This window comes from Neodiprion pinetum, chromosome 4 (assembly GCF_021155775.2).
Source record: "Neodiprion pinetum isolate iyNeoPine1 chromosome 4, iyNeoPine1.2, whole genome shotgun sequence".
Lineage (NCBI taxonomy): Eukaryota > Metazoa > Arthropoda > Insecta > Hymenoptera > Diprionidae > Neodiprion > Neodiprion pinetum.
The window spans coordinates 41,669,180-41,691,972 of NC_060235.2; the positions used below are offsets into that span (position 1 = coordinate 41,669,180).

Consider the following 22,793-nt stretch of genomic DNA (forward strand, 5'->3'; position numbering starts at 1 on the left):
TTTCAGGTTAAAAAGTTGGTACCTCACGTAATTAATGTAGCGATTTGAGAAAACTTGGGCAAACTTTTACCGTCAACCGACCGGTGACTGCAACGACTGCTACGAGTAAACGTATCAACATATAAATTTCAATCCACCATTTGACGCGGGAGATTTTGACATTTCATGCCCCAAGCTAACCAAAGTTGGTTCCCCTGCCTTGCTCGATCCCAACGACCAATAGGGTCAAACTATTTCGCGCATGCGCATTCGTTCGCTCAGTCTGCCGAGTTTCGTTTATTATCCCTCTCGGTGTAATACAGTTTCGTTAATAGTAACTATCCTCGTTAATCTTGATGCAGAACACCGCTATAACGGACCAACTTCCTAGGTACGCGGGATTTACGAGACACCTTGTAACACACACCTATGCATTTGGTATTTTCCGAGGGTGGTTTTATCGCGTGTGCGGTATAAGATGAGTGGGTGTAAACTGGGTTGAAGTGTAAAAATATAAAGCCAGGGCATGCCGCTATCTGCAAGCCTGCAGGGCGCCCACAATGCTCGAGCATAATGTCCTCCGTTCGTCTTTCGTCTCTCCGGCTCGTTTCATTCTTTCCGGTATTTCCTCCGTCGTACGTGCGCTGAGCACTCCTGCCAGATGAACCCTTTTCACAACGCCAAAGGGGCCGCGGTTTTTTCACCATTCTTCTCCACTGCACACTGTATTCGTGCCGTGCAGTCGAAGCGAACCGCGCCGAATAAAAACCCCGGGGGTTTCTTTGGTCCCGTGGTTTTCCCGCGAGGATGACTTGGGCTTTTAACAGGACTCAACCGCATGCATGAAGGGAGGTTTCCGAGTCTCGGAATGAAGCCTGCGCTTTCTCAACTTTCCAAAGTAAAATTGGAAACGGGTTTGGAGGGATTGGAACCATTTTCAAATTCTTGTCGAACTGTTACTTGACTATGAAAAATTGACAACCGTATCGTCTTGTGCGGAAACAAAGAGGGAATAAAAAACAATAACGCGATAGGAATAAAAATAACGTCGATAAAGTCGCTGAGGAAAAGATTGACGCGTACTGTAAAATTGACAAGGAGAACTGGAAGGGACTTAATGTACGTAATGAAGCATCACGTTGTACAGAGAATATGAAACGGGTAAAAGTTTACGACGGCATATTGTTTATAGAGTCTGCAAAACGAGTTGGAAATTTCTTAAATTTTCCTCGTTGTTCGCTGAATCCGAAGATCACGATTTTAGAGAATCTGCGTAAGCTGAGATAGACGCATGAATCATAGAATGAATCATGCCTGGATGGTTCAATTTTATTTTAAGTCTTGAGAAACGTTCCAATAATTATAAAGATATTGGTATAAGTATAATATTAGGGTGAACCTTAATATGGTAATTCAATTCATTCGAGAACCATAAGTTTTTTCTTACGTCACGATTAATTCTTTTTCCATGAAATTTTAAAAAATTTTATTGACTATTTTCGACTTTTATAGGGTTGAAATTTGCTAGGTTTCACATTTTTTGACTCGTCACATCGATGAGGAGAAAAAAAGAACTCGAGGTATAAAAAAATTCTATACTATTCAAACGGAAAAATTTGAAAGCTCTGAAGGGACAGAATTTAGAGTCGAGATTGGATCGTGAATTTTTGGCTATATTCTTTCTTATTCGTTTCATAACATAAATTCGATAATGACCGTATAAAGGAACATTCTAATAGAGTTCATCGTATGAAAACACCACAAACCAACGATAACTTTGACTCCAGTATCGCAACGTCTGTGCAGTTTGCAAAAGAAACGCCCCGAGTCCATCAACATTTGGAAGTAGACCAGCATCCGCTTTCCATCTGTGTACACACCTTGAACGTATGTATGTGTTTGCATAGCCGGAGGGGTAAAATGGTATCAAACGATCTCGGGGAGGAGAGAATTAAGCTTGCAGAATGAGAAAGCCGATCGCGTATTCCTCGAATCGACGAAGCCGAAGGGTACGAATGCAGGGGTGCGTCAAAGGACGGCATGAAAAAGCTGCAGAAAAGGAAAGAAAGAGGGAAAGATAGAGAGGGAAGAAAAAGCAGAGAGACGAGAAGGGAAAAACTGTTAGTGGCTATACGAACGAATCGATCCTATCGTCCGAATGAAAAGCTCCATCAAAGAAGAAGAAGGCGCTCTATGAATATACGATTCGCATATCTCCACGACGAACAAAATAACCTCGAAAGCATTAAAATCGAATGAAAAGCACCAAATTTTTACCAACGTTAACGTTCCGATCACAGATCAATCCATTTTTTCAAATTTTTTTACTCCGTCTCACAATTAGTCACGTGCGACGTAATCATTCGCGCAAATAACCTTGCGGCAGATTTTGCAAACGGTTTTTGCTCCTCTCAAAATTTTCGCTTTGTGAAAGGTCCGACCGCGATTCGATCTTTATTATGACTAGGTATATAACGTGCGATGTTTTATCTGCGAATGGGAGTGGGTGAAATTTATTAAAGAATAAGCTCACGCGAGGCGTGGACCCGGAAGAATAACTTACCATTGTTTCACGTGTCGTTTTTCTTTCGCCCCCGCCCCCCCCCCCCCCCAACTTTTTAGGCCAACGATAGGTGCAGTACACCATGCCAGAGTAAATGATACTTTCTTTCGAGGGATGAACTAAGGTAATAAGAGAGTAAGATGGGACAAAAAGCGTGACTCCACCCTCCGTTCATTAGGGTACATATATATATAATATATATATATATTATACATACATCCCCTTTGTTTCCCTTCAAGGATATGGGATGACCGACATTTTTTTATTCGTGATGTTAAAGTGAAATCTTCCGGCTTGCTTATACATATATATATACATATATATATGTTGGGGTATTTCAAAAGAATTTTTTTTTTCAGGCAGGTTTAACGTTCCATTTAGAGATTAAAAATACGACTGTTAAAATCTGAAGTCTTGATATTAAAATTAAGAGATTGCGCTTCGCAATTTTCTATTTTCCAAAAGAGTAACATGGGAAAAATGGTTTTTGCTAATTCTGATTTTTAAAAACAGCTAACGATGCGTTGCAAAGAAAATTCAGAGACATATTTTTGTAGAGAATTGTGGAACGCTCTTCGAAAAAGGCCTGTTATTATTTTCTGATAAATTGACTTGTTCAAAAGTTATTTAAGGACTTTAAGTAACTTTTTGAACGAGTGAATTTGTCAGAAATTAATAAGAGACCTCTTTTCAAGAGCGTTCAATTCCCTACGAAAATATATCTGCGAACTTTCTTTACGACGCATCGTTAGCTAGTTATAAAAATCAGAAGAGGCAAGAACCATTTTTCCCGTGTTATTCTTGTGGAAAAGATAAAAGTGCGATGTGCAACTTATTAATGTTAATATTAAGAGTTTAAATTTTAACTGGCCCATTTTTAATACCCAAATGGAACTTTTGAAACTGTTTGGAAGAAAAGAAAAATGTTCTCTTTTTTTGAAACACTCTAATATATGTATATACTGTATGCCGAAAAAAGAAAAGAAAAAAATGGGGCGGAAAATTGACTTTCAAACGAATTATGGCCACATAGTTAAGCTTAGTTGAATTCTACTCACGCCAAAGTTGTTCCCTTCGTGGCGGGCAGGAATTCCTCTCGATCCAACGTCGTTTCGTCTCCGGCCTCAAAGCACACGCTGAAGTACTCGCTGCTCGATACCTGCAACGTAGACCTTGTTAGTATTCATCTTTATTTCCGCCTCGTAACTAACGATTTTTACTCTAGAAGAATAAGAAACGAAGTTGAAAAGTATACGGACTGCAAAGAGTGTGTGGAATTAATCCCGATCCAAACCCATCAAACGACAATGACAATCATCCCCATAAGAACACGAATGGAAACACAGTCCAGTGGGTAAGATTATACGAACGAGTTTCAGTTGTTAATAATTAATTCTTAAGTCAGGCCGCTTGTTGAATTTTTATGGATCGTTTATTATGACGAACTAGTTAAACAAGCCTAGTTTATAGAAATTGAAGAAAAAAACGTGACGCTGGAATTCAAAGAAGAGAACAATAATGTGGCCATTTTAAATTTGTTAATAACTAAATTTTCTTCATTTGATTGCGCGTGGTTCAATGGTTTTTTTATAGTGAAAAAACGCTTCGAATGAAATTCGTGTCAATCGACATGGCTTGAATTTTTCAACAACTTCAAAATCGATATCATTGCTATATCGTCTGAAAAACATTGTTAGTGTTACAGTACATAGAAATTGTTTTTACAACACGTCTTATCGTCTGCATCGTATCTTTGAATCTCAATATCGAATGAATGAGAATACGATCAGAAATGCAAAATTATTGTAGAGCAAGAGCTGTAAAAAATCGAGGAAAGAGCAGAGGAAGAAATAAATGAAAAATAAGATCGTGTTGAAGTTAGTAACGTTCTCGTATCTAACGATTCATACCGAAGCAAACTGTTATTTCCAGATTTTGGAACACGAGATTGAAATTCAGCAAATAGTAATAAAACAAAACATACTCATATTTTGCAATCTCAAGTTCCTTAAAAATCATTGTAAAAATAAGATAATAGTGATCTTTTGTTCCCAATTTTTTGTTACGATAACGTTACCAACTTCAACCTCGTGAAATAAGAGTGTAGCCCTTAAAACGCTGCACCTTTGGCTAACAAACAAAATGAGATACACATGTGAGCATATATTTCTGGCTGACGTTAGTAAATAGACCGTGTAAATTCGTGAAACCACTTTCATCGCTCTCTCACTCTCACTCTCTCTTTGTTTGTTACTTTACTTTTTCTTTTTACTCAAAATTCGATCATTAACTCATTCTCTTTTTTTCCTGACCACTGTTTCATTTATTCACTATACGAATATTCATCTATTTATTCACATTATTATTTCTCACTGTATCATTTACTTTTTGTATTATTTCTTTACTCATTGTTATTGTCACGTTAAGATTCATGCTCATTCGTTGCTGCTATTTCACTACTTTACGTTCCTGTTCTATTGTTTTCTGCTTAACATAATCTCCCCTATCACTGTCTGCATTTTTTCATTCGTCCTTTGGCCCAATTGGGCTACGACATTAATAAATGATTTGTCATCTAATCTCTCTCTCTCGGACAATTGTATACAAGGGTGTGTATAAAATCGGGGGTGAGAATATCTATTGCTCTGGCATACGTGTACACATTCATCAACGTGTATATAGACACGGTTCGTTCTCACGAAAAATGGACAAACCGTTTCGCAGTAGGTCGAGGTGCGCCCACGTGACGAGGTGGAATGGGAAATGCGCGTAATAGGTTCATATTTCACCATGAATGCGGCACAGCCTGTTTCACAGATGCGAGGCGAAATAAGCGCGGCCAAATTTCGGGCTTCGTCGAAATTGTACGAGGCTTGACAAAACCATTGATTTTCCACACGGGTGGCTCGCAAATATACGGTTTATTAGATTTTCAACCGCACGATTTAAAATTTGCTTGTCATCACAGATTTTGAGGTGGAAAATTTTCATCATCGCTAGTTTTTCAAACTCTGAAAATAATAATTTGGGCAAATATCGCCCGTGGATCTCAAACTTCTTGTCGAGTATCCGAATCGCTTAATGTATCTGGTATTTCTCTTCTGCTGATAAAATTAACAAATATACAAAATTTACATGGAAAAGAAGTTCAAACTGTTTATATATCATAATGATTTGCGTCGTCACAAAGACATTTTTGCCCGGAAGCTTCGTAATGTCACCTCGATCATTAGCGAATGTTTTTCGATGATGTGTCTTGGTCCGTGAAAGGAGACGACGACTTCTTTCTCAAAGTGAATTTCCTTCGCCTTTGTATCCGCATCGTGAAAACAAAGAAAGGATAATTACCAGAGAAGATTAACCCTATCGATTTTCCTGTCTAATTTAGGGATTGGATGAGAAATTGAGAAACCCCTGGTAATTAATAATAAAATAATAATAAAATAAAAGAATATCTGCAGACACTCTCAAATCAAGCGCACTTGGTTTCATAAATTGTAAAAGTCGAAGAAGCGAAGACAAATGCCGTCCAGTAACTATAAAGATTCACCCAATGGTTTTACTGATGGGCCACCATCCTAGAAATTTAAACATTATGTTATTGTACCATGTAAATGTGATATTTAACGTGGTTGGAGTTGAAGTAGTTCGTTGAAATAATTTTAATTTACTATAAAAATTATTCTTGTATATTCTTGCACATTTTTCACCATAAAATATCGCCGAATAATTACGTAAAGTATTAATAAATGCACACAACGATTCGAATCTTCTGAATTGAATTACAAATTTTGGGTTTCTGGTTGTATAAATACGCGATATGGTTATTGAAATCAGATATTAAAAATTCTGTGAACATTCGTTTATTCATGCTAATTTTATGAGCGTAACGATCTGATACAGCTGTGGTGATATTATAAATGTTGCACGCGAATCAGTTGAATGGTTCTCTTTACATTTATCGTTCAGCTTATTTTACTTCTATTTGTTTTATGTTTTCACATTGATACAACTCAAATTGTCAATGATGTGATCATTAGCGTCGAATCATGTTTTCACCGAGCGTCCACCGCTGGAATAAGAGGATCAGAAGTTAACAGAATCCACTAACCTTTCACGAAGCCGGATACATATTGACAAGGTAACACAAGTCGCGCCATTATTTGGCCAAGGCTTAAGGAAAATTATTTGAATTTTGTTTAATCATTTCCAATAAATAAATGGCAGTACGTTCGTCATAAGTTATGATTTTCGTTTTCTGTCAACTATATGTTTTCAACTGTCAGAAATTATTTAACTCGATTGATAAAAATATTTGAAAACTCTTTGTTAAGACGAAGTGACATTAAAGATTAAACACCCAATTTATTGGTCATGTTGTGAAGTAAACACCTTGTTTCTTCTCCTGCGAGGAAAGAAAAAAAAAACCCTGAAGACACATTTAAGAAACTCTTCAAGGACTCGGTCAAGTTATCCTCAAGTACTTTTGATCTCAAATTATTTCAATCGCGCCACGAATGTAAAGAGTTGAATTGAAATTCCATAAACAAACAAATACACCTTCAGAAGAGATCCTTTAACATTGAGTAAAGAATGTGTTGAAGGGAAATTGGCATCGCATCGTGGCTTTCGTTCCAGAAATTCGACGGAATGAAGAGAGAGAGAGAAGCCAGAGGATGTGCTCGTAAAGTTAGGTTGATCGCGGGTGACATGGGAATTGTCGGTTTGGGTTTGTCGTCGGAGTAAAGGGAACCACAAGCTCCAAACCATGAACGTGGTAATACACAGTGCAGCCGCTGTACGGTTTGACGAAACTTTGCGAACTGCTACCAACATCAAGGTCAGAGGCACCAAGAAGACGATGGCATTCGCGAAGGAAATGTTAAATCTCAAGGTGAGTTGATCGATGGTCAACGGCTGTAGCAGCGCTGCTTTTACCAATTTTCGAATTCCAGCTGGAACTCATTTTTTCTCGTCTCGCGAGCTTCACGAATTCGTCCACATCTCGACAGCCTACTCGAACTGTTTACTCTCGAGTTTATCGATGAAAACTTTCACGCACCACCGATCGACTCCGACAAATTGCTCAATCTCGTTGAGATACTAGACGACTCCTCCCTCAAACACCTCGTCCCGGTGTAAGTGACGTGATTTTTTTCGTCCCGACGTACCTCGACTGTTGATTTGCCAGGCTCGATGTAACTGTTACGAATGTAGAATAATATTCCTGTTCGTATCGTAAAAAATTTCTATCGAAGTACCTCGCAGAATCCTTATGGGAATTGGTTTCCCGTTGAATTGACTCGATTTTCAGTTGGTTATAATACACATGTCCTCCGGATCGAAAGATCTCGTGGACAAAAGTCCCAAAAATCAGTAGTTTCCCAGCTACAGATTTTGGATGGGGGGTGTATGAATTTTTTTATGACCATGAATGGCGCGATTTTTACGAATTACAAAGCTTCAAGGAGGATTTGAAATCAAATATGTCACTCAAAAACTGCACAGTCGAATCGCAGAGACTCCGCAGAGGTGTGAAAAACAGAACAAGTCGATTATTGAAAGAGTCGGAGGATCTCGTTCTCCAAGCGAAATCTGACGTTGCACCTTCTTCCGGTAAACCAGACGAGTTCATGGATGGAATCAACGCGTCGATGGAATCAATCACAGCTTCCTGCCTATCTTTGAGAATCAACCGTGCAGTTTTTGGAATGTTTTTTTTTTATTTCAAGTACTCTTGAAGCTTTATAAATCATGAAAATGAGGAAATCCATAGATGTCAAAAAATCAGGACACCTTTCTTCCGAAGCCTGTATCTCGGAATGTACTGATCTTTGGGACTTGTGTCCGTGAGAACTTTTGATCGGAAGGATATGTACGATGACGTACTGAAAATCCAGCCAATTTCCGTAAGGATTCTGCGGGGTCTGTCTACCTGCCCGAATGCTTACAAACGTGGTTATTATTTTTATTTCCTAGATTACGGATAGCTCACCACACTCTGATATCAGTGGTATGTGGAATGATTTTCTGGGTGTTATGGGCACTTATAAGATTCATGGGCATGATATAACAACTCCCATGATACATTTAATAACTTGGCAATTGGTCGATTAGAGTATTTTAAAAAGATCATATTCAACACGGAAGAATCAGAAGAAACTTAAGTACTCTGATATTTTCCGTCAATATCAGAAACATTGACATTTATCGCAATGAGCACTGGAATCATCCAAAGGAGACAATAAAATCAAGTCATTGGATGAATTAGTGTTGAATATTTTTCTACTATTCATCAAGTTTTCTTTCTATTGATAGTTTAACTTTCAAAAATAAAGTTATAGGAGAATTTTGAGCAAGCTGCTCGTCGTCAGTCGATGAAATTGTAGCGTTTACTTCTCAAATGTCCAATTTCAATTTTCTTACTTCGTTTTAAATTAGATGAAAGAGTGTCTTCTCTATCTTCAGCCGCGCAGTGAACTTAGCCACACGAATGCATTATCCTTTTAGGCCGCAAGATAGTCCAAAGTTTGACCCTTGCTCGAAGTAGAATTATCGATGATAGTTAAAGGGATTAACGCGTGGCTGCGAGACTAAGGCGAGAGGAGGGCGAACCCTTGGAACAGGGGACCGGGAGCATTTGGCGGTTGACCCTTTATTTATCGCCCAATTCGGTGTTGTTCGAATGGTATTTGTTAGCCACTAACGTGTCGCCATATTTTGGCGCTATAAGCAAGGTCCCAAAAATCCGAGGCTCGAGGTTATGGTTTAATAGCGAAAATTGTGAACTGTAACAAGAACATCGACAGTTGTGAAAAGAGCGGATCTTCCCAGGTTCCAGAATGGATTTCAACATTCATAATCGTGTTTTTTCCCATGGACTGCGCGGATATTAAAACTTGTCCAAACAGACCAGCTCGTGTTGAAACAGGTGTGCAAAGTTTAGTTTTTTCGAATCCAAGTTCTGTGGTATCCGAGCAATGGAATGACTTGCGAGGTCATGTAACTGAGAGTAGTTACATTTGCTCCTCTGCTTTATGATTCAATCATTTATTAATTCAGAGATACTCGTAGTCAGTCATCATTTATCGGAGAGAAGTTCCTCAGCGTTTTCGATTTCATGTTTCCATCAATGCGTCGTAAGAGTTTAGGAAACCATTAGAGAAACGATTTGGAAAATAATAGATTTTTCAAGAACATGGACTTTCCAGAAATACCTGTTTTAGTGAAAATCAATTTTTTTTTTTTTCATCAAATATACGCAGTAACTTTCTTGTAAAATTTAACTAGACAAATTTCACCAGGCTACTTAATTACACGGACAAATAAATTAAGCAGTGAATGAATGCGTTCATTAGCGAGACGCGCGTTTCTCGGTGTGATCGAGAAACAAAACTGTTTTCACAATAACGTTGCAGCCTTATTCATTTTATGACATACCTATGAAAGCTGTTACATGACTTTTATCTATGACGACAACTAGATCGGAAAAATGGGAAAGAAACCGGTGATTCCACGCTTTGTAACAATATTCAGGGAGTTTGAAGATGGTGCAGACTCACCTGCGACCTGGAGAGCTTGTGTCTTGTCTTGTTCGTGCTGACCGGCTCGCCGAGGGAAGCGTTTGGCACCAGGAGACGTGGGCTACAGTCCCCGGTGCTGTGGGGATGCTGATGAGATTGTTGGTGTTGCGAAGTCGTCGTGGGGCTGCCGCCCAGCCGATGTTCACCGGCGTCCAGCATGCTGGTACCCAGGGCGTCGAGCTGGGTCAAGGAACGCGATCGCACCTGAAACCGGAAATACAGAACGTCGAGTTAGACGAATCGGAGGCCGTTTGGGGATGTTTAGAAGTGTTGGAAAGCCTCGGAGAGGATCATCCAGTCCGAGAACATGAGAACATAGAAAAGCGAAGACGTTGGCATTTGTGTGGGTGTAGAAGTCGGAGCGAACTTATCCCAGATTCAGTGAACGATGAGATAACTCTTCGCGATGTATTTTACATCATGAACTCTTGGAGTTGGTAAATATTGGTGGTCGGTATTTGCAGTTTTTTGAAAATACCTTCAGAATTCCTCCATCGACTTAAATTTGAAGGTATAGGATTAAGTTCATTCATTTGACAGGAAGTTCGAGTCGTTCCATTCCTGAAAGTTCTTGATGGCTTCCATGTCCGATTTAGAAAAAAACAATGGTAACAAAAGATGGATGCTTCTGGATAATTTGGGTTGAAGCTTGGATAGAGACTCGGTTCGTTAATTTCAGGGGATACAAGGCACGGCTATCCAACATCTTACGTCATAATCATAACGATTCAAGTTCGTTAGCTTTAGTGTTTGCAATTTGTAATTTTGTAGTTGTAAGTGCGAACGCACATTCGTCCAGCATCTACATTTGAAGACGTGCTAGATCCATGAGAAACGTGAAAATTGAACCATCTCACGAGGCTTTTCCGTCCAGTCTACCACCATTCAACTGCAGGTGGATTAATTATGCTCATATAATCCGAATTTGACCTAACTAATAAAGTATAGATACAAGAGCAATTTTGGCTGCTGGAATCAAACAAGATTCGCAATGAAGGCGGACAAAACGGTTCATCATGCCCGCAGAAGCTGTAACGACGACCACGCCAGAGCATAAACTTTAAAATATTGTCTTATCGTACGATTTGCACTGTGATAATCTAAGAGACTAATAAAATTTCATCACGCATCACGTACGACCGATGATTCGCATCATCAAAGGGCGTTGACGTTGCTTCCACTACTTTAATCAAAGTTCCCGATAACTTGTTCCTGGAAATGCAGTGCGGTGGGACATTTGATTCGTAGAGTTTGACGACGTTTTCGTTCGCTTATTTATTAACATGATTGTAATTTGTATTAAATGGATAATATTCTTAAAATGTATCATCAATCCTCAATCAATTCTAACTATGCAAGTTCGGTTATACAGCTGCAGACCTCTTTGTCTGATAATTTTCGTTTTACATGGTATAGTGGTATGCTTCAAGTTCTCAGTATAGATTACTGTCGATGACGTCAGCCGGAAAATTATCGGGTTGTTACAATCAAATTATTCTCCATCAACAATTTTCATTATCATTGTCACAGACCCGATCCACGTTCGACGATCAATTACAATCTATATAAATAGCAAGCCATTACTGAATTTGAAGTGAATTATTCACGAGAGTTGGACCAAAGAAGAATTGAAGCAGGAACGCGGTGATTGAAAATTGTAATATCAAACAACGTAAAATGCAACACGTAATTCATGGGAAGAGTTACGGTCACTTTCACCGAATTTATCCAGAATGAAGATTCTACCTACTCTTTTCATTACTTTCGTTACTGGTGATCTATCGTACCTGACAATAAACTTCAACGCAATTATGTATCATGTAATGAAATTTGAGACAGTAAAAAATCTGAATGAATGTCGTCTTGAGATTCTAATTTCAGGTCCAAAGGCTAGTTTGCTGTTTTTTTTTTTAACCAGTGACTCATCTGTTTCCATAAGCGATTGTTTCTTTTCTGAAAATTGATCACGCGAATTACTGTAACAGGAATCTCAAACTCCAGCTGGGCTCAAGCACAACTTTTAACTAATAATGAAGGATTCGTAGTGCTAACCTACATGAATATCTTGGGGAGAGTGACTTCAGACACCTTGACTTTGATTTTGCGCAAAATTTTGGAGAAACAGTAACCTCGAACGTTCATGAAACAAGTGCGAGCTTTTAATCTGATTCCTTCTATTGTCTTATTAAATCTATTCAAAGAAAGGATCAAAAGCTGTGTGTAACAATTTTTTTTCTGATAACACAGGTCTAAGAAATTTAACTCTTTATTTCCCCTCAAAATAATGACGCTTTTTTCTTAGACATTTCACTGGATGATCCGACTCCTGAGTATTCCCGCTGGCAATAATCAGTTGAGGTACAAACAACGAGTACAAGATACAAGGACCACTCTCGATAATGCCAGACGAACCGCAAATAGTGATCCGTATCATTAATTTCCCACAGGGATAGGAGCTTTCAATGTCAGAGATCATAATAATAATAATCATGATTCAACTTGATCGTTTATCTCGCGAAAGATCGATTAGAGTGAGACAGGCAAGGCCAAGAAGCGAAGATTGGAGGCCGGGGTGAAAAACCGGGAAATTCGAATAAATTGCGAATGAAAAAATAATGGGGGGGGGGGACAAAAAGTCCGTTCATTCGTTACGCTTCAAGTCTTCGAAAATTTCACAACATTGAACGTCTTGAGCGAGAGTTGCTATCCAAAAATTGAACAGTCGTTTCTTGATACCAGCATTTTACGTTCTATTGAAAAAAAAATTTTACTCTATGCGTAATTGCACGGAACTTAACTTATGAACCTATGCAATACGACACAGATATATTTGCCTTCGTCTATTTTTTGATACAAGCCCATCAGATTTGCACCAAAGCACAACTGATATGCGATAAATAACGAATAGATATAATAGATAATATTTATTTTATGAGTATTTTGAAGCGCTGGAAGAGTCGATTTTTTAATGGACTTTGTTTGTTTTTATCAAACAACTTGATAACTTGTTCATGCTTTTAAAAACATGCCTCAATGTTGTTCGAAGAAGAAGTTTTAAAATTATGCGTCAATAAATTTGAATATAACTCAAGTTGTTTGTAATATCATTCTGATAATACACTTAACTATTCATCAACACTACTATCGATCGATTATTCGAGGTCAGGCTGATTTTTGCGTAAAGAAATTCTTGTCTTTCCAATATCGGACGTTCGGTAATCAATGTACACTGTTACCCATAATACTCCGCAACGTCAGCTATCTGCGCAGCAATCTTCAATATAAATTCTCATCGCTGCCATGAATTCTTTTCTTTGTCGATTCGGTCAAACCTTGCTTGGCACAAGAGGAATTGCAGAGGGTTGAAAAAATCCGTAACAGTGCAATTTCTATCATGAATCATGTTTTCGAAAATAATGGAAGTCGTATAATGTGTAAGTCAATTTACTAATCGCAATAATTGAATCTTTTACTTAACAACTACTATTGTATTCATGCAGTGCGTGTGACTAAATAAAGTCCGGGTAAAAGTGCCAAGAGGATAGAATTTCCTTCCAATTTGTCGATGGAAACACGATTGGAATCGATTCAATCATACGTAAGTCTGTATATACAGCGTTTCACGTCGTTGTAGCATTTTGGAGTACCGGTGGCTTTGAGTGTTTACTCCAGGATTCAAAGGCTGTAAGAAATTGTGATTCAGCTCGAAGCGAGACCGTTGATTCGTTTGGTCAAGTATGGAGAAATCGTAGATTGGTGAATTCGGATGTAGAAGAATGCAGGTGAGAAAACCTCAAATCTTCAGAAACGATGATCATATATTTTAACATATTTAACACGTAACAACTACTTAAGTTTGTAATCATAGATTGATGTTTCACTCATTCAACAGGAAGTTCGAGTCATTCCGAGTCTGCATTCTAAGACAGCTGAAAAGTTGCGAGCAAAAAACACCTTTGCACGTAACGACTGATATTCTGAATTTCACCAAGACAGAAATCGGCTGCGATAGTTTACTTCAGGCACAGGCGTCAGCACCAGTTACGGAAAACCAAGCGATCTAGATATGCTGAAGTAATATGGAACCCGGTGATTTCACAAGGCCTTCAATCCGATTCCTCTAATAGCCTGTAACCAGGACATATTGTCATTTTTATCCAACTAATCTTTACTGCCTGCGCATTTTCAGCAGCTATACAGTGTAAATATTCTAACGAATCAATGTAAAGTGAGAAATAGAAGTTGTAGAATTTTTCTCTTCGATCTATTCTCTGCATTAAAATTCATCGCCCTCTAAAGTTACTTTTCGCCTTTTAACTTGAAAGTAAACTTTGAGGGTGAACATTTTCTAGGCGTGTTTGGCGATTAGTTGCAAATTGCGTTGGACTATATTGCCGGTTCACGAATGATTCGACACCTCAGAATTACTGACGGTGACTATCAATTTAGGAACAAACAATGATGACAAGAGATGGATACCTTTGGATAATTCGGGATGCAACATGAATAGAGACTTGGCTCGTTAATTTCGCGGGATAGAAGCTTTCGAGGGCACGGCTATCGAATGCCTCGGGTTATAATCATAAGTATCCAACTTCATTATACATAGTGTTTATAGATCTAGCGGGAGACGGATAGAGTGAGATGGGCACTTACCGAAGTGAAAAGAAGATTGGAAGGTCGGGGTATAGAAACAAGCTCAAGGAAACTCATCAACATTGTCCGAAATAAAAAAGAACAGAGCTCGCAAGCTCTGCTGCATCGTTCTTAGTCTGATCGCGTCCTCGAGAGACCTTCACAGGAACTTACGCACTTGTATTTTCCTAATATTTCCAAATGCCGAAGGCTCTAATTTATGATGAGTCGGCACTGTATGAGTTAATAATTAATAATTGGTACACGTATTCAAGGACCAAGCAACCAATTTTTTACGGCAAGTTCCACGGTTACTTTCGAACACAAGCATTCGAATCGATCGAAAACAAATTAACCGGATGACGGATGTATGGAATAACAAGTAGAAGTTTAGTTTCACTCTTACGTGATTTGCTAACTCCATTAATCGCAGTCCCCGATAACTTGTTCCTAGAAGCCCAGTGCAGTGGAACATTTGATTCGTAGAATTTGACGGCATATTCGCTCGCTTATCAACATCAGCCCGTGACGCGTGACCAGCTCTGAACCGTTTGTTGAATGAACTCGAGTCCCAGGGGTGAATAAATGTTTTATCTCGTCCCAGGCGGCCGGGTGTTTCATCCTGCGAGCTCCACATCCGGGAACCTCAATCACACCAGAGATACAGGCTTATCGTAGCTCGTGAGCGAAAAGCAATTGAGAGGAAAAGCAAAACTCCTTTCTGGCTTGTTCGCGAGAAAGAGATAGAGAGATTTCACCCAAGTTACGGCGGTTTGAATCACCCGGACTGACCCTCGTGTTCATTTCGCGGCTGAGCATTGGCCCCTTCTTTCCAAACCCACAACATTTGAACCCTGCACGGGAAAATGTTTCGCCGCAATAATTCGTCTGAAATTTATTATTCCTCACTCCAGCGCAGCGGTCTGCCATCTTTTTCGGATTATTTGGCGACCCTGCGAATCTCGTTCCAACGAAACCTCCAATCAATTTTACCGATACCTTTTTCCCGCGTATTCCGACACGGCAATCATTAATTCTCTCTTGAAGATCGAGTTGCCACATTCGGCGCTCTTGACTATCCCACCAAAGTTCACTGAAATTATGACCCACGTTTCGTCCAGGGCACGGTCTTACATACAGGTCTTGCGACTCAATAGAATTCCAATGGTAGAGAGTGGCTCCTCTGTTGAAGAAAAATCCAGATGGAGCTGCGATCGAGGGATGCATCAACATAACCTACAATGTTTGAATAAGCCTTTGAAGACCGTGAGCGCGACTATCGTCATCCTTGTCGCACCGGGCATCCCTCGATCGCAGCGACGCTAGCGGCTTGACACGTTAAGAGGCCCACGTCGAAACTCAGAGTCGCAAGACCTGTATGTAAGACCGTGGTCCAGGGTCAAATCAGTCACCGATCACCGAGTGAGCCCGACGAGTCTCACGGATTTTTGACAAGGGGATCTTCACTGTTATTTGTCTCCATTCACGCGGCACGTCGCTCTCTGAGATAAATGAAGCCTGTGAATTTTTCGTCATCGTTGACCGACTGTCTTTTTTCATGGATAGAACCAGAGGTAACTATGGATGATCGAAGATTGTTACGAAAATTGACAGTTTCATGAAAAGGAAAATCTGAAAATAACCAGAGTAAATGGTTCAGAACCGTCAACATCTCGAGCTGCAAAATCGTAACAACGTCGGGGAGATGAGGATAAAAATTTTATCCTGATAATTGTCCTCTTCTGCGAATATCGTCGGATCCAAAGCTTTACCATTTTCCTGCGTTGTGTCAGTTCTCGGTAGCCTGTAATTCAATAACAGAACTGTTTTCGATCAACAAGTTTAACTATCACTGACCTACGGTCACGGATCACTTTCTCGATGACGAACAGCAACATATAGTAGGTAACCGGCTGCTTCTGAATTTGCAATCACTCGGACACTGTACTTTAATCAAAGAGACAGTGAAACACGGACGGTGATTGAAAGTTCAACTCAACTGCCTCCCATGATTTACTGAACGAAAGTGCTGAGTACCTTGATTTCGGTAATAGTTCAACCGTCCTATTACAGAATTTCGTAGTATTCATTGAACAGTCACACGGATTCAATTCATGCCTGTGCTCTTCAGCAGTTGCAAAGTTGCGAGCCGCCATCCTTCAAGGTTGTCAACGACATCGTCAATTATTACCAAGAAATAACAGGCTGTAAAAACTTACCGAATACACATACATCAGCGACTGTAGAGGCCAATGGTGTCGGACGCGATGGCGGTGACAATGTGAAGAGTGATTTCAACAGTAACCATAATGCAATATAATTGTGTGACCAATTTCTCGGGGCTGCTTGTCCGAATATGGCCAAAGTACGGATCCTGACTGCTAATGTTTTTTGTCACCAGATTTTGGTACTGACAATCAAACTTTATCCAATTACTCAATTGTGAATATTCTAATGCAGCTGTTTGACGTAAAAACAATAATAAATCTACAATTGGCAGACATGTAGCTAGCATATTGTAACGTTTTAAGACGTTTCAAAATAAATATGGATTCGCGAGCTTTTTTAGTGAGTCAAATTGAAGGCGCAAATAAAATTTTATGGAAAAGCTTTGATAGCAGAGAACGTGTTTCTAGTTTAAAGTCTGAAACAAGACTGTTTTTACAATAATGTTGGTTGACGCAGCAACCTTATTCTTTTTAAAGCCATAAGAGGTTTCATCCTTTGTAACAATATGAATAAACCATAAAGGCACAATTCACTGTTTATAAACAATCATTCACTCTCCACGAACCAGTCATTGCTGTTATGAATATTTGTTCAAAACATTCATAGCGTAACAGAAGCGTGAGCGACTAATACTTATTTCTTCGAATTCGAGCAATGATAATATAATACGTGCAATAATTCAAAAAATATTCCAAGCTCAATGTACAGCGTTAATCGCGATTCCACGCAATCAGGTTTAGCGTTTAATATCACTGAGCTATATGTATAATACTTCCTTGAATTTATAATACTGATTAATGCTTAAAGGTTTTTTCCTCTACTGGCAACCGCAGGATCAGCAATCGGTAAAGTGTTTTGCTATAGTTAAATTATAGTTCATCATAGACCTGTTTTATCACTGTTCAAAGACCCGGGTCACTTGCTTCACGATAAACCAAAGTACGCAAATTCTCCAGTCGCTATGGAATTCAGAGTTATTCATCCGCTGGAGTTTGACCGACGAAAAAGCGAATCGCAAACACGGTGATCAAAATTCTTACGTCTAATTGCGTAAACTACGCAGCCCGTTTCATGCGGTTAAAGTTGTAAAGGTATTCACCTATATTCTTCAAAATGAAGTTCCTGGGTGCATTGGTATTCGTTATGGCTGTTGGTGAGTTGTTCGATTCAAATAAGCTCACGCGAACTTATTCATCAATCTATCCGATCATAAAATTAAAGAACCGCACGAGCTTCGCTTCTGTGAGATTTCAGTTTCAAGCCAAAAAGTGGATCGGTGATCCAGTTATTTTAACGAACAGTTTTACTCGACGATCATCCTTTGCCACAGTTCGATGGCAGTACGGAAGAACGTGACATCTTGAATAGTGAAAGAAGAACGTGGCATCTCGACCGAGGTGAAATTTTTCATTGATACGACACCGGAAATTCGGATGTGTGAATTTCGAGAAGCATTTTTTTCCAACAGAGTCCGATTTTCCAATTGTTTCGATCATTTTCTCATTTATTTAGCCTTCGTAATGCAGAACCAGAAACTATCACATACAATCGAACAAACAAATATCCTTCAATTCTAACGTATTAATTACACTGAAATTTTCAATTCATTAAACGAAGACAAAAATTATATACATTACGGAATTGGAATGATATTTACACAGAACCCTACATTGGGCTTGCAGAATGGTCAGAAGCAGCTTGGTCATAAAATCGAACTGGTTACTAAGGCTAAATAAATGATTAAATTATTAAAACAATGATTGAATCTGTTGGTAAACAATGCTCCGTATAATTCATGCAACCAAAATTCCAATGCCCTATTAACGGAAAATTTGACCTCGGTCAAGATGTCACGTTCTTCTTTCACGAATTAATATTTTGAACTATATGTGCGAGAACGATGGACGTCGTGCCTTGTGCGAGTGTATTCAATGTCTGTTGCAAGTGAGGAAAAAAAAAAAAAGAAAAATTCTTGTGTTTTGCTGAGATATGATCGAAATATTCTCAGGTCATTTGCTATTTACATATTTATTCACTTTGGATTCACTTGGATTCACCCGTACTTAGATATTTACAGCGTTTTTTTTTTGGTTTTTTTCAGCATTTTGGAGGGCGCGTGGCTTTGATTGCTTACTCAAAAAAAATACAGCCGTAAGTTCTTGTGTCGCAGGAATTTCCAGTCCAGGCGATTCGGCTGCCGTTCGTACTGTTGACGAAATTGGCGAACCGTGGAGTTATCCATCACCGGGTCTAAACTCGGGACAATGCAGGTTGGCAAAAGTTGGATTTTTGGAAAATGTGGAAAACTTCTACTACTCGGATTTTTGCACATATACTTTATCAAATCTACATATACAAATCCGGTTTCGAGGCGAAATCAAGTGCTCGTAACGCACCCGCTGTTGTGCGAATTCCGCCGTCAGTCGCGTCAGCCAGAGAATCCGACCGAATGAACCCGCGACAAGACTCGCGCGTCGATATGTCGCGGTCAGATTTGTGAAACAGTTTTTTGCCGTTGTTCCCCTTCCTTTCTCACCGATAAACCCGTTATTAGCTAAAAACCATCCCGACACGAATCTGATGGCCAAAGTTTGCAAAGTTTAATAACGAATTAGCGGTGGGGAAAGAATTTAATTCTCTCTTCGCTGCGTTAGTACACGGAATAAAACTGCAGCGTTATACGAAACTTGACACGATTTTTCAATTACTTACATTTTTATTTCAGCGATGCGTTGTCAAGGCCAGCAACAAGTTTTGCTTAAGTGTTAAGCTTGTAATGATTCAAATATAACCGCTCATTGTACACGGCACGATCGGATGAGGTGAGACCCAGGGAGTGGGGCACCTGGTCGCAAATTTAACGAGAAAATTAGGTGACTTGGTCTACGTCTCTCCAGGAGGAAGAAGGTGCGGAGGTTTTCCTCTCTGAAAAGAAATCGTAATCGATCCAAAATCGACCAATTAAAAATAATAAAGTAAATCTAAACTACGAGGACATACCTATTAAATTAAAACTTAAACACTCCGAAACCCAAGCCCAAATTTAAAACGAGACGATATAGAACGAGAAATAATAAAAGTGCAATAAACAAATATAGTGCCTTGACGAAAGACGGTTATTGACAATTATTTATAATCTCAAGCATATCCACCAGTTTTAACCGTATACACTGTTTTAAACCATATACACCTGGAATGAATGAATTGTGGAATGGATGATCGAATGAATTTTAAACCCAATGACGGCTCATGCGTGGATATATTTATAAATGAATTAAAGTTTTCACTCTACTACTCATAGTTTATAAAAGATTTTTGATATTGATTTCGAATAATTTTTAATTTTCAAATAATCTTATAATACCTCGATCGAAGAACACGAGTACATGCATTTCACGTAAAATGTGGTGGAGTCACACGATTCTGCGTCTCTGTGATTCGCAATCCACAAGTCTGACATTTCGTAAAACACGCACCGCCGACACTAACTGCATATTTTACGTATAGTTTACGTGTAGCGATAAGACAGAAAACGTTTTAATTCGAATGTACGAGAAAGAACTTTGGCCACATCGGGTGATGTTGCCGGAGATCAAACGAACATTGACTTGGCTGTTAATCCGATGCCCTGTACTTTGATAATAGCACAGGTCAAAGCTGTATCTTCGTTGAAACTGCTAGCCGTCAGGTTTGGATATCTTGACGTCTGTGTGGATTATACGATTAGCGTGTGCGTATAAAAGCTGGTTACTCTTCAATTCAAAGTTCGTTATTGACTACAGTTCGACCACAGTAGAAGTTGGTCTCGGTTATTAAGATTCGTAACGACGTGAGTTTCAGTACTGAATTCGTGAGGCGTAGTCAAGAGTCTTACTTCTGGTTGTCACAATGAAGATTTTCGTTGCATTTTTATTCGTTCACCTGATTGCTGGTAAGCCAACTTGTGAAACTATACGGCAAGACAAGTAGACTTAAACTCGATCGAATTTAGCCGCAACTTCGACGTATAACTGTGCGATATAGTTTTGAGCATCTCAGAATCAAGTGACTGACGGTTCTAGCATCTAATCTGTTGAATACTATTTAAGTTCAAGTTGACAACACTTCGTGATTTTTTACTAGCTAGTAAAATAAGCCGTTCCAATATTTGGTTGTTGTTTCACCTTCACCTGTGATTCACTTTCATTTCGTAGACCATGTTTTGCTTTCGTTCCTATACGCTTTCCTCTGTTACAGGAATCTTATGTTCCGAGGCTGATGAACCGAAAAATACACAAAATCCAGAGATGCTTTTCGGAACGTACATCGACATGCTGAGAGCTCTTCGTTTAAACCATTTGAATAATTATGATGAGGCCGTCAAGCAAGCCGTAATCGACAAGTGCAAGAAGAATGGTGGACCAAAGGCATTCGACGATGCGAAGGAAAGCCTGCTGAGCCTGCAAAATTCGATAGATTCCTTGATCATCGACACTGTGAATCAGGTTCAGCTTGTCGGCTCAGAATCATGGAACGCGCAGGAACAGATACCGAGACTTTGTAACACGTTTATTACTGTGTTGAACTCGACGAAGCTAGCTCTAAATTCAGTCAGACCTTGTCTGGACGAAGCGGAAAGCGCAACTGCCAACATCATGTACAACATGAGATTTGCAGCTGCGGATTCCGTCTGCGGGAACAACGGAAGTAACCTTATTTGTAAGTTTATTTACTACACATATAGTATGCATGGATCTTTTTCGTGGATATCGAAATACCCTCACAAACATATGCACGTAGTTATGAAACTAAACTGCTCGCTATAGTGTGTATTAATCTAGCAATAAACCGACACTACTACCGTCTTGGAAACCGAAAAATGTAAAAATGTACATGAAAAATACCACTTCTTGGTTGGTTCCGAACCTACGGCTCCGTGAAATTCGTTCCCGTGGATGCGGAATGAATCTTGAAGATACGCCACCGAAGGTTTAGATATGAAAATTGAGAAGGCGAAAAACGATTATGCAAATCCACCAGGTTTCAACGTTTTCGAATTGTTTAACCTGTTGTAAATTTATGTAACGTTCTCTTTTTTTGTCCAAGCATTTTACACGGCTCGTGGATTTGAGTGTATCGCTAACCTTCCTCGGAGAGAATGTTCGGTACAAATGCCGCCCCGCGATAATTCCACCGTCCTCACCGACGGCGTCCGGATTGCTGATGCTCCATGGTCTTATGAAAGATCCTATCCAAGCCTGAACGAATGCAAGTAAGTGAAAGATGAAAAATTATTGCCGTTATACTATACTCCAGTAGCATATGCTGCAGTGAAAGTTTTGCTCAAAAATGACTTATCATTATCATAAATCGACCAACAGAAGTATTCGGACGGCCAAAATCTGCGCGGTCGAAAGATTGAGTGGATGCGAACAACCGGAACCTGCCAGTGTGACGACTTCTGTATATGATGCTATCGAAAAAGCAGCAGGCTGTGAAAACATACTCAATGCCGAAGCATCCTCTGCGGCCTGAGGATAAGATGACTGCAAAGGCTGTAGGAGGAAGGTGGGACCTTCCCCATTTCGCAAGATTTTTAATGTAGATTTAGTGCAGTATGCAGAACACGTGAAATGATATTTTGATCGATGGGCTTGGAATCTTGTGGAATACTTTATCAAACCGTCTATGTGTATGTAAAGGTATATATATCAATATATATATATATATATATATATACGATAGGACCTCAACGAATAATGTATGATAAATATCAATTATTTTCTGACGATCGATATTCGCCATGAATCTTACCCTGAAACATC

The 22,793-nt window shown here is 39.3% G+C and overlaps 2 protein-coding genes and 1 long non-coding RNA gene across 10 annotated transcripts in view; 1 reads left to right on the forward strand and 2 right to left on the reverse strand.

Moving 5' to 3' along the window:
- LOC124217630 (pleckstrin homology domain-containing family G member 5) overlaps positions 1–22,793 on the reverse strand; it is a 168,235-nt gene that overhangs the window by 24,088 nt on the left and 121,354 nt on the right. For all 8 annotated transcript variants that reach the window (XR_006882868.2, XR_006882870.2, XR_006882872.2 and 5 more), the window contains 2 exons: positions 10,105–10,329; positions 3,601–3,701 (listed from right to left, as the gene is read on the reverse strand). Coding sequence is in view for 1 of the 8 variants with exons in the window: in XM_046623514.2 (XP_046479470.1) it covers positions 3,601–3,701; positions 10,105–10,329 (326 nt within the window). In the remaining 7 variants the exon portion in view is untranslated. The remainder of the gene's footprint in view (positions 1–3,600; positions 3,702–10,104; positions 10,330–22,793) is intronic.
- Positions 19,389–20,607, reverse strand: LOC124217637 (uncharacterized). Its single transcript, XR_006882874.2, has 3 exons — positions 20,354–20,607; positions 19,702–19,914; positions 19,389–19,566 (listed from the first exon to the last, which is right to left on the reverse strand). It is a non-coding gene; the product is annotated as an uncharacterized lncRNA (long non-coding RNA).
- LOC124217633 (27 kDa hemolymph glycoprotein-like) lies at positions 20,751–22,756 on the forward strand. The gene is made up of 4 exons (XM_046623522.2): positions 20,751–20,920; positions 21,226–21,687; positions 22,075–22,240; positions 22,350–22,756. Exons 1-4 carry the CDS (start codon positions 20,878–20,880, stop codon positions 22,501–22,503), a joined length of 825 nt encoding a protein of 274 aa, XP_046479478.1. The 5' UTR covers positions 20,751–20,877; the 3' UTR covers positions 22,504–22,756.